Consider the following 10,846-nt stretch of genomic DNA (forward strand, 5'->3'; position numbering starts at 1 on the left):
TCTCGGCTGGCAGGAGGGTGAGACCTGGGAGGGGCACTGTTGTTCCCTGGAACCTGGGGCTCGGGAGGAGACCCCGAAGAAGCAAGACAGCCAGGGGCAGAGGTTGGCTCCTACGAGGCCTGCCCTGCTCCTGAGGAGCTCACCTGCTAGCTGCCCTTTCTGCCCAAGGCTGGGGAAGCTGACATGGCCGTGGGTTCCTGGTGTCCCTCAGGGCAGGTGCCCACAGCCTTGCCCACAGCCTTCGTTGGGCCCTGTGCCTATCACTTCCACCCCCACTTGGGGCATCTCGTTTGTTGGTGGACCAGCAGCTTCTGGTGAGGGGCAGAGAGTCCACAGCAGCCCCATGAGCATGGCCATAGCTACTGCCACGCTACACTGCAGAGGTCGTGTCCATGAGGCCCTGGGCCAGGCATCTAAACACTGCCTGGGACACAAGACCAGGACCAGGGAGGGAATCTTGAGGGACTTAGAGCTGAGACAAGTCTCCGTTTTCTTTCCTTAAAATCTGTGTGGGTGATGTAAAAATCACACATACCTCTAAATAACTCCAGGGAGAAAGACTGTCCAAAAAGCTCTTGGGATTTGGGCAGCTGGTGCGATCTGGAGGTGCAGGCGCAGGTGCGTGCATGGCAGCCTGGTGCTGATTGCAGGCTGGTGGGGTCTGTGTACGTTGGTTGAGACCAGCACTGTAGAGTGGAGCCACGAGAATGTTTAAAGTGGCAGTCAGACCTCACTTGGGGCTCGCCGGGTGGACAGTCTGCAAGGCCACAGTTAGGCAGATGGGCATCGTCTTGAGCACTGGGCACAATAAGGTCAGGAAACAGCATCTGTGGACTCAGGATGTTCAGACTAGCTGAGGAGTTGTCTGTGTCTAGCAGAGCTGTGCAGGAGGTCCAGCAGGTGAAGGGAAGCTCTGGGGTCGAGCCCACAGCTTGCCGGTGTGTGCCCAGGTGCAGAAGCCGCCCCAGGAATCTTGGCAGGAACAGACTCTGCAGGGGTGGGAGCGGTGCCCTGGGAGGAAGTGCAGTGGGCCTTCACACCACCTGGCTGGATGGGCAGGGCCAGGTGCCCAGAGGCCCTGAGTCATCAGAGGGTGGTGGGAAACTGCCACCACATAGAGCAGGACCAGGTCCTCCTCTTGTGTGGCAGGGAGAGGCAGGCAGGAAACCGCACGTGTGCTTCTCACCGTGCCTTGGGTCCGAGGGAGCATCCACCAGCACAGCCTGCCTGAGGGCCAGCCTGAGTGGTGCCCACATTACCTTTGCCAGGGCTCGCTGCATGTACCCAACCTGCTTTCCCACGAGAGCTGCACTTGCTGGTGCCCTGCCACCTCCTCAAGTAGGTCTGGTTGCCTGCCATCTTTGGACTCTGCTTTTGGAAACACACATTTGGATCATCTGGCCATTTTGTCTGTAGCTGAGTCTTTCTTTGTGTTTCAGATTTCTCTACGAATCATCCATGAGGACCCTGAGGGAGCTTCTGAACTCGTGACCAGGCCCCCACCTCTGACACGTCCAGTAGGAAGAAGGACTCAGGGAGAGTGAAGCAGTGCGTGTGTATGGGGAAGGGTGGTAGCAGGAGGTGAGCGGGGAGCTCAGGCTCAGCGTGTGCCCAGGACCCGCACAAGTGGTGTACTCGATACAGAGGAGCCGTGTCAGTGGTGCCGGAATTCATGGTGCACGGGGTAAAAAGGACACTTTTCCAGCAAACCTAGTTGTTTTAAAAAGTGATTTTATTATATATTATATTGCGTGCAAACCATGAATAATAAAGCAGTGACAACATGTTTGTGTTCTTCGTTTGAAAACATCAGTGAGTTTCCCTGGGGGCCGGAGGCTCCTGGCCCCAGGCGCTGCACAGTGCCGGAAAGTCGGAAGTCAGTTTGTGCCCCAGGACCAGTTGGGTACCCTGTGTGACCTCAGCTCACCTGTCCTGAGCACCAGGTCTCAGAGCAGCTCGGAACCAGAACTCCATGCTGCTTCGGTTTCCTGCTTATTCTGATTGTCTGAGCCCTGAGCAGAGATTATAATGAAATCCCAGAGTTTTGGTGCTCGTTGTTTTTCTGAGAAGATAACAAAAATATGGACTCCTTACTGCTGTTTACAGGTCTTTAAGGGTGTTTGCAAAGGCTGGGGAGAAACGAGGTGGGCTGGATGGTGTTACAGCCTGATTCAGTGAACGCTGAAGTATGACTCAGGCGTCCCTGGTAAGCAGACCTCGTTCTCCGTTGGTGAGAGGCCAGGCCGTCCATGTTAAGTGGCTCTCGCTTGTTCAGACGGGTTATGTTCATTTATCACAGGCAATTCACTGAGGAAGGGATTGCCACCGCCACCTCCAGATTCAGTCCTCCCTTTCCCAAGAAGTGACATCTCGGCATGGCTCCCCAACTGCCAGTCTGCACAGCTGGCCCCCAGTCCCCCACCAAGGAGCTGCCTCGTGGGTAGGGGCCTGGGCCTTGGCTGCAGGGAGCCTGGCCTGCTGGCACAACTGAGTGCACCCACTGGTCACACTGCGCGGCCTGGCCCGGGGCCAGTGTGGACACCCACTCCACTCGCACCTCAGCACTGAACCGCAGACATTCACGATCCCACAACCTCTACCTCCCACTTTGCGGTGAGCAGTGAGAAAACAGGGCAGGCCTGAGTGACTGGCACGCGCCTATCCAGACCCAGTAGCGACTCCCAGGTGCCCCTGACACCTGACGGGGCACCTCGAGCATAGCCCCTCCCGGCCCCTACCTGCTCCTGCGTCACTCATCCTCCTCTGGACTCGTCCTCAGCTTTGTGAGATGAGGACCCAGGAGAAAAGGTGGGCTGCCAGGTATGCAAACACGGGTGTGGCCGCCATTGAGAGCTGCCTGCCACCCTTTCCTAGTGCAGCGCCACCTGCCAGCAGACACGGGGACACTCTTAGTTTCACCTGGTTTTTGGTTGAGTTCATACCCAACCATGAGGAAAGACCCAGTTTTGCCACCCTGCCTCCCTTGTGGCACGGTGGTGATGACCTTCTCTACCCGGCCCCCCCGTGCCATGGTGGTGGTGACCTCTTCCGCCCCACCTCCCTTGTGGCACCACGGTGTCGTTCTCCACCCTGGCCCCCGTGTGGCCCACGCCTGGTGGTGGCCACTGTCGGAGCAGCCTGGGAGATAGGCTGGGTGTGCAGGTGTGACCTACACCGTTGGCCGGCTCTTGGCTGCTGTCGAGTGCCTGAGAGCCACCCCGAGGAAGGAAGGTTCACTCGCTCGTGGGCCACGGCCAGCCAGCTGCATTGCCTGTGCCCGTGTGGCGCAGAGCATAGCAGAAGGACATGGGGAGGACAGTGCTCAGCCCCAGGCAGCCAGGGAGCAGCAGAGAGAGATGTGCAGAGGGACAAAAGGTAAACCCAAGGCACGTCCCTGGTGACTGCTGCTTCCAGCTAAGTCCTCCTCAGGAGTCATTCAGCCTCAACAGAATAAACTGCTGATGAGGTCAGGCCCTTATGACCCCATTCCCTTCCCCAAAGCCCCACCTCTGACAGCCCTTGGGGACTTTGCAGACCCAAACCATAACAAACCTGCATGGAGTGGGGCTGTGATGGATGAAGATGGTGTGCCTTTCTGCCACAGTCACGCTCATGCTGCTGAAGCCCGTAGCTTCGGGATGGAAAATGGACATCCAGAGCCACCCCTCACCTCACCACAGGTCCCATGCACCACCAAAGTGGTCCACTGCTGCCCTGCAGGCGCCAGGCATCTCGTGCCTCCGCGGCCTTGTCGGGTGCTGGCCTCTGCCTCGCAGCCTGTTAGCTGTCCGACGGCCCCGGCAGAGGTCTGGGAGTTCAGGGTGGGTTGTCCTCGGGTCCCTCGGGTTGTTCTGGCCGCCTCCCTTAGTGCACCGACTGTCAGTTGGCCCTCTTTGAGAGGATCGTAGCTGTTGATGACAAGTCCCCAGTTCTGCTAATTCACAAAGGGCCGCCAAAATGAAGCCCTCTGGTTCTTGTGTCCTGCCGCTTTTATTGGCCGGGGTGTTTGGTTGGGCTGGGAGAGGGAAAAGTGTCGGGTTCCCTGTTCACCGGACTTCACAGTGTGAGCATCTCTATCTCCTACAGGCAACCAGTGCGGGAACTGGGCACTGAACCAGGTGCGGAGCCACATCCCCACCCCCCTTTTGGTCTTATTTTCAGTGAGAGGGTCTCACCGAGTCACCTCCACCTTGCGCTCCTCCTGCCTCGCCCCCCACCTTGCCGCTGGGATGGTGGAGGCACCACACACCCAGCCCTGACCAGAGGTTCCCAGTGTCCTGTGTGTTCCGTGCCCTGCTGGCACTGGCCTTGGTGCCAGTTTCTGGCCGCAGGGGCTTGTCAGGTGGGGTCCTGAGTCCTAGGTGTGCGCAGCCGTCTAGGACCCTTGCTCCCTGAAGTGGCAAGTGGTTTCCCGCGCTGGCCCTGGAGTCGGCCGTCCTCCCAGGACTCGGGTGTGTTTGAGTGACACTGTGGGGTGGACGTGGCAGTGGTCCTTGACTCTTGGCCAGGACCGTGGCAGAGGTGGCAGCACACAGGTGTGCACAGGGTCACTGGTGCTTGCGCAGCGCAGGCGTGACTGCGGGTGAAGGGCAAGCCTGAGCCTGAGCTCCTCTTTCCTGTCCAGGGCGGCCCTCTTGACCCAGGCCAGCAGCCTGAGCTCCGGGTCCAGAGTGGGGCCTCCTTGGGCTGAGCCAGCAGCACATCTGGCCTCCAACGGGCACACCACACACCACTCCCGCAGGACGAGCGCGTCAGACCGCTGCCGTTCCCCTGGGCCGGGGCACAGCCCTCAGGGAGGCCAGGCTTCTTTCTTTGTGTTGCCCCAGCTGGGTATGTGATCAGATGTTTGCGTACTTTTATCTTCGATTCGTACCCATTATTTTAAAATCCGTCTTCCTGTGGACTATATTCATAGAATGCCGGGGGCCAGATTTTCACAGGAGTATTCAGAGAATGCACATTTCCTCGTGTTCTAAGTGTGCTCCTTGAGGAGTTTTGAGTGGCATGCTCTCTAAGAAGACGAGAGCCTCTGCGCCACGCAGCATGCCCTTCCCTGGAAGAGACGAGCACACCGCGTCAGAGGTCCGTCCACAGTGGAGGTCCGCCCGTCCTGGAGGAGCGCCCCTGCCTGTGGAGGGCCGTGCGGCTGCCCCCTGGGCCTCTGGTCCTCGGCCTGGCCCTGGCCCGCAGGAGAGGAATGCCAGCTTGCAGGGTCGTGGGCCCATGTCCCGCAGGGGGCACTGTGCACCTGGCAGAGAGCCCAGGTGAGCGAAGCTGCTGCCCTTGGCCTCACAGTCCCCATCCAGATCCAAAGTGGGGCAGTTTTCATTCGGGCCCAGCTCAGCGGCGCCCTGTGTGCTCAGGGACTCGTGGCCGACCTCTCTGCTGTGACGTGCTTCAGGTCTCTGGGATGATCCGCCAGTGGCGACATTCATCCAGAGGGGTTCCATCCCTGGGCTCGTGTTGTCTGGGTGCCTTTTGACACAAAATGTCAGTTTTACTTAATTTTGAGAAGAATGCTTTACTGTTTTGTCTTGCACTGGTCAAGAGCTTAGTTAATCCACCGGAGTGGCTTTTGAACAGAAGCACTGACTGTGCTTCTTGTTTCCTTTGTGCGTGTGTTGCTGGGGATCAGGCCCAGGTGCTCTATCACCGAGCTACGTCCTCAGCCCTTTTATTTTTATTTTGAGACAGGATCTCACTTGGTCGCTCAGGCGGGCCTCAGCCTCCCAGGTTGCTGGGATTATAGGTGTTCCTCATCTCACAGGGAATGTTTCACTCTTTGCCAAGTCAGTGTGTTTGCTATGCTGTTAGGTTAGGAAGCCGCCTGCCCTTTTCTGGTTTTAAAAGAGCCCTGATCACACATGCCTGCCAAATTTTAATGAACTAGTTCTTACAGATATAAGTATGATAATCCATTCTTTAATTTATTAATATAATTATCTATTATTGAAATATCCTTATTTTCCTGAGGATAAAACCAACTAATGATGAAGGGTGATCTTTTCTGTAAATTTACTGAATTTAGTTGCTGATTCTTCAGAGGTTCTTGCATCTGTTCATGGAAGCCTGTTTGTAATTTTGTTTCCTGTGTTTGCCCTTGTTTGATTTCCTACTAACACATTGCACATCTGTGATTCCAGCGGCTTGGGAGGCTGAGGGCAGGAGGATTGAGAGTTCAAAGCCAGCCTCAGCAAAAAGTGAGGCACTAAGAAACTCAGTGAGACCCTGTCTCTAAATAAAATACAAAATAGGGCTGGGGATGTGGCTCAGTGGTCGAGTGCCCCTGAGTTCAATTCCCAGTACTGCACCCCCAAAAGAACATAGCCTCATGAAATAGATTGAGAAGCATCTATCTCCCGTATCCCTGAGAGCTTGCGTGAGGCTGGAATGCCCCTAGTTTTTCCCTAATGTGTGGCTATGTGATCTAAGGTGATGCTTTCCTTGTGGGAAGAGGCTAACGAGGTTTAAATCTTATGCAGAATGTTCAAAGCAGTCAGGATTTTGTTTTATCTTTATTTAATTTTTATGGGTTAAATCATATAATTTGTGGAAAAATATAGTTCAGTGTCCACTGGGCCAAAATCTTTCATAAATTCCTCCAACACGTCTGCCCTAGAGGAGTTCCTGCCAATACACATGAGGAGCCGTGAACAGGATTCTCAAAGTGGCAGGTCTGCAGCAGCAACGTGGAGACTCAGGCCCCGTGGGAGCCCTGTGGGCAAGGCAGCCCTGCGGTCTGTGAGGTTCAGTTCAAGGTGTGGAGGCACTCCAGGAGCATGCTGTTTAGGGAGAGCAAGTCAGAGTGCGGTATGATTTTACCATGTAGGTTTAAAGTGCAAAACGGGACATCACTGTGTCCCAGTGTGCCCAGAGCTCTGCCTGGGAAACGTGCTCCCCAGCCCCTAGTGATAGACGACTGCATGCTGATGAGGCCCGGATGCTGGCCCCAGGGCCAACTGCTGGTCCACGGGAAGGGGCAGAGACGGAGCGGCTGGCTTGCTCTGGGGTGCCCTGCACAGGGGCCCGTGCAGCCCAGCCTCAGACGCAGAGTGGACGCCAGTGCCAGGGACTGGATTTCTCAGCCTCCAGGACCAAAAGCTCAGTGAGCCTCTGTCCCTGCTGGTTGCCCAGAGCATCTCCCATTAGAGCCACAGAGAAGGAGCACGATGGGAACCCTGCTTATGCACACAGGCGGACCTAAGACCCGGCACGCCGCCGACGGGAGCTGGGTGGGTGAGCTCTGCAAGGGCACTGACAGAAATCTGTCCCAATGGGCTGGGGTTGTGGCTCAGAGGAGGAGCACTTGCCTAGCATGAGAGGAGGGCTGGTTCCATCCTCAGCACCACATGAAAATAAAGTTATTATGTCCATCTACAACTAAAATTTTTCTAAAAATCTCTCCTAAGCTGGAAGGAGATCTCTGAGCTTAGACTTCACCTTACATGTGTTCTAAATACTTTGTATTCCGTATTTAACAATTAAAAACCATAGACTCAGAGGTAAGGAACAGGTAGAAGCAGAAACTTTCTAAGGGTGTGTTCATGACCGGTGCTCTTAGCTGTGGGACACACCACCTGGCCAGCTCCCAGAAGTGAGGGACAGCAGTGTCTAAAGATGAATCACCACGGTGACCAGTTCTGCACTGGACTGGGGCTCCACCAAGATCTCCATCAGACCTGGTCATGGCAGGGAGACCCTCACTGAACTGAGCTCTCTGATGGCCATGGGGTATCGGGACCAAGTGGTAGTGAGGAAGCACCAGAGGCACAGGCGCCACCCTCATCCCACAAGAAAACGAAAACCTCGTTGCTTAGAATACTTGTCTTGTTTGGTCTTGGTTTCTGCTGCGAGCAGCTGAAGGGACTTCGGAGTCCCAGCCTTTGTCAGCCTCGACATCCGGGCCACCCTTCACTCCGGGGACACAGCCCCTGGGTCCCAGTGCTTTTCATATAGAGAAACCTATTTTTAAATATGTAGGAAAGTGCAGAGAACAGTACAAGCGCCAGTCCTCACCTTTCTCTAACTGTAAGAGCGTTTTAGAAAACAGACCAACTGAGGTGATGGAGAGGAGGAGGGAGGCGGGAGGAGGGAGGCGGGAGGCGGGAGGCCTGGCGGTCGGTGCGACTGGGCTCCTGGGTGTGCACATAGTGCACTAACCAACCAGGCAACAAGCCGGGAGAGCAGAGCTGCCCGGCGAGGCAGGGAAGGAGGCTGCCAGGGCAGGAGACTGAGTGAATTTTGCCAGGTGCGGCTGCAAGTGAGGCGTAAGGACCCCACTAGTAGCTGTGAGGGTGATGTGTGAGCTGAGAAAAATTCTTAAGAATACAAGCCTAAAACAAGTACTACACTTAAAACTCCTACTAGATGTATCTTTCCTATCAAATTTAATTGTTAGTTGATACATTTATTTTCAAACGTGTTAGATGCTCTATTTCTTAATATCTAACACCCAGTCTATTAAATTTCCCCTGTCTTAAAAAGCATTCTACAATCAGCTTGCTGTATTTGGGTTTGTGTCCTGTAATGCCCCCTCAGCAGGCAGCAGCTTCTCCCCTCCTGCGTGAGCTGCCGAAGCCACTGGCTTCTACCCTCCAGCACTTGCTGCATTCTACCTTTGGCTAATTGCCACGTGGGCCTGTGACTGACATTGGCTGGTCCCCTGTGTTTCCTGTAAACAGGGTCCTGGTGGGGTTCAGGTTCAGCTTGCCCCTGGCACACCCACCAGGGTGTGTGCTTCCTGCTGAGTTGCAGGCCCGGCTGCATCTCAGCCTGCCTCCCTTGACAGTGCTGTCACCTGGGTCTGCTCTTTCACTAGGATCTGCAAAACACTGGGTTTCTAAGTCTATTCTCTCATGTGAATTACCTGGACTTTTTCAGGTAATTGAATTTCCTTAAAAAATCACTCGGTTACCCTGAAATATGCAGAGGAGTCAGGATAAATGTTTCGATTCCTTTACCAATTTCCAGAAGGCTGAATTGGTGCCCAGCAACCATTAAGTGTCATAATGTCTTACAATGTTCATGATGTTTTTATGATTTTCTGAGAATTGTCTTGAACAAATGCCTTTGTAGGTGTCTGGAGAATCTTGACCCAGGGCAGTTATCACTCTTTCCAGTGCTCAAGCTTTTCCACCTTTGGGTTCGAGGAGCCTCTTCAAGTTCACGCTGTAGCCTTCCATGTTTCTGTGACCCGGGGACAATCTGCATGGACTCACTCAGGCCCGGCTTCTGGTTTTCCTTCCCCAAACCTGGGATAGCGAAGCCCGTCTCTCAGCACGGTTGTGGCACAGCAGCCCTTGAGCTGCAGGAGGCACTGCTCTCCCCTGGTGGCAGAGGCTCTGGGCCTCCTCTGCCCCTGGCTGTGTGATCAATATGTGCCTGCTGATCACTCACAGGCCACCTGGGCACCGGAGTGGCGTGGGGAGGTGGTCAGTGTTTCCAAGTGAGGACAGAGAATGACTTGACACTCGCCGGGATTGGGGATTTTCTCTGTTCCATCCCAAACTCCCTGATTCTCCAACGTCACCCATGGGGACCTAGAGTCTGAGGCAGACGCAAGCCCTGCCGGCTTGGCTCTGCCAATGCTGGTCGTTTGAGCCTGTAAGGCCTACTACTGTGTGGTCCAAGCTCTGCTCCACCTGGGCAGAGAGATGCTGGTCTCTTCACAGGGGTCTGTGGCCTAATTACGCCCCGTTTGGGTTCTTCATGACCCTCATGCTGAAGGCGGCTTGTACGTTAACCTCGCCCATTGCAGGAAGGAAGCACAAGGAAGCCCCTTTTTGTGGAAAGTCTTGTTCTGAAATACAAACCACAGCACTTGCAGTAACTAGTTGAAAGTGGCCAAAAAGACAGGAGCTGGTACAGCTGGACGCCTTTCAGGCTGCATGTGGCTGAGCAGAGCCTGGGTCGCTAAGCTGGTGGCCCTGGTCTGGAGGAGAGCTTGGTACTTGGCGGGCCAGACTCTCCTTCTGGCCTGGTGTGCCCTGGGGTCTAGGAGGCAGCACGCTGGCCTGGAGGTTGGTGGTGGTGAGGGTGCCCAGGAGGTGGGTGGCTCCCAGACCCTGGCCAGGGCTTCTCTTGCTTTTCAGACTGCAGGCCCAACCACTTGTTCATTCAGAATGCGAACAGCTTTCAGCCGCAGGTTCCTGACCAGTCTGTGTGAGAGTGTGGCCTGGGGCCAGGGGGACTCTTGACAAGGTCAGAAAACCTGTTGCTTTGGGGCTTTTCTTGCCCGACACGTCCCTCTTGGAAGACAGGAGAAACTTTGGACGTGAGCAAGCAAAGCCCCTTGGCGCTGCCCCGTGCTGGAGCTTTGCCCTCAGGACTTCAGCAGCCGCTGTTGCTGCTGTCCTCATCTAGAGGTGGGGTCTTGCTCTGTTGCCCAGGCTGGCCCTGAACTCCTGGGCTCATTTCCTCTTGCCTCAGCCTCTTGAGCAGAAGGGGCACAGGCACCCGCTGTGCCAGGCGGGAGGTTTCTAGCAGAAGCAAGGAAGGACATATTTGAGGAGGGCAGACGCAGTGTGCAATGCCGCTGGAGCGAGACCCGGGGTGTGTGGACAAATTCCTCAGTTGCTGCTGAGGACCCCGGAGGATCGTGTGCTCTCTCGGCCTGGGCTCCTCCTCTGTGAGGGGCACTGAGTCAATGTCTGGCCACTGCTGTTGGAACTGGCCACTCAGGCAGTGCTCAAGGTTTGGGCATGATTCTTACTACCACTCACCGAAGCCCATCCTCTCAGCACAGGTGACAGAAAGGCATCTGGCACCAGGGGCCTTATGGAGGCCAAGGAGCCCAGAATCAAGGGAGACATGGAGACCTGGGAACGTGGCATAGGCTCCGGCACCA

The 10,846-nt window shown here is 55.5% G+C and overlaps 1 protein-coding gene across 2 annotated transcripts in view; it reads left to right on the top strand.

The window, feature by feature from the left end:
* NCAPG2 (non-SMC condensin II complex subunit G2) overlaps positions 1–1,784 on the top strand; it is a 60,800-nt gene extending 59,016 nt beyond the window's left edge. For both annotated transcript variants that reach the window (XM_079150645.1, XM_079150644.1), the window contains exon 28: positions 1,440–1,784. In XM_079150645.1, coding sequence (XP_079006771.1) covers positions 1,440–1,491 — 52 coding nt within the window. In that variant the 3' untranslated portion in view covers positions 1,492–1,784. The remainder of the gene's footprint in view (positions 1–1,439) is intronic.
* Positions 1,785–10,846: the final 9,062 nt, after the last annotated feature.

This window comes from Sciurus vulgaris (genome assembly GCF_902686455.1).
Source record: "Sciurus vulgaris genome assembly, chromosome: 8".
Lineage (NCBI taxonomy): Eukaryota > Metazoa > Chordata > Mammalia > Rodentia > Sciuridae > Sciurus > Sciurus vulgaris.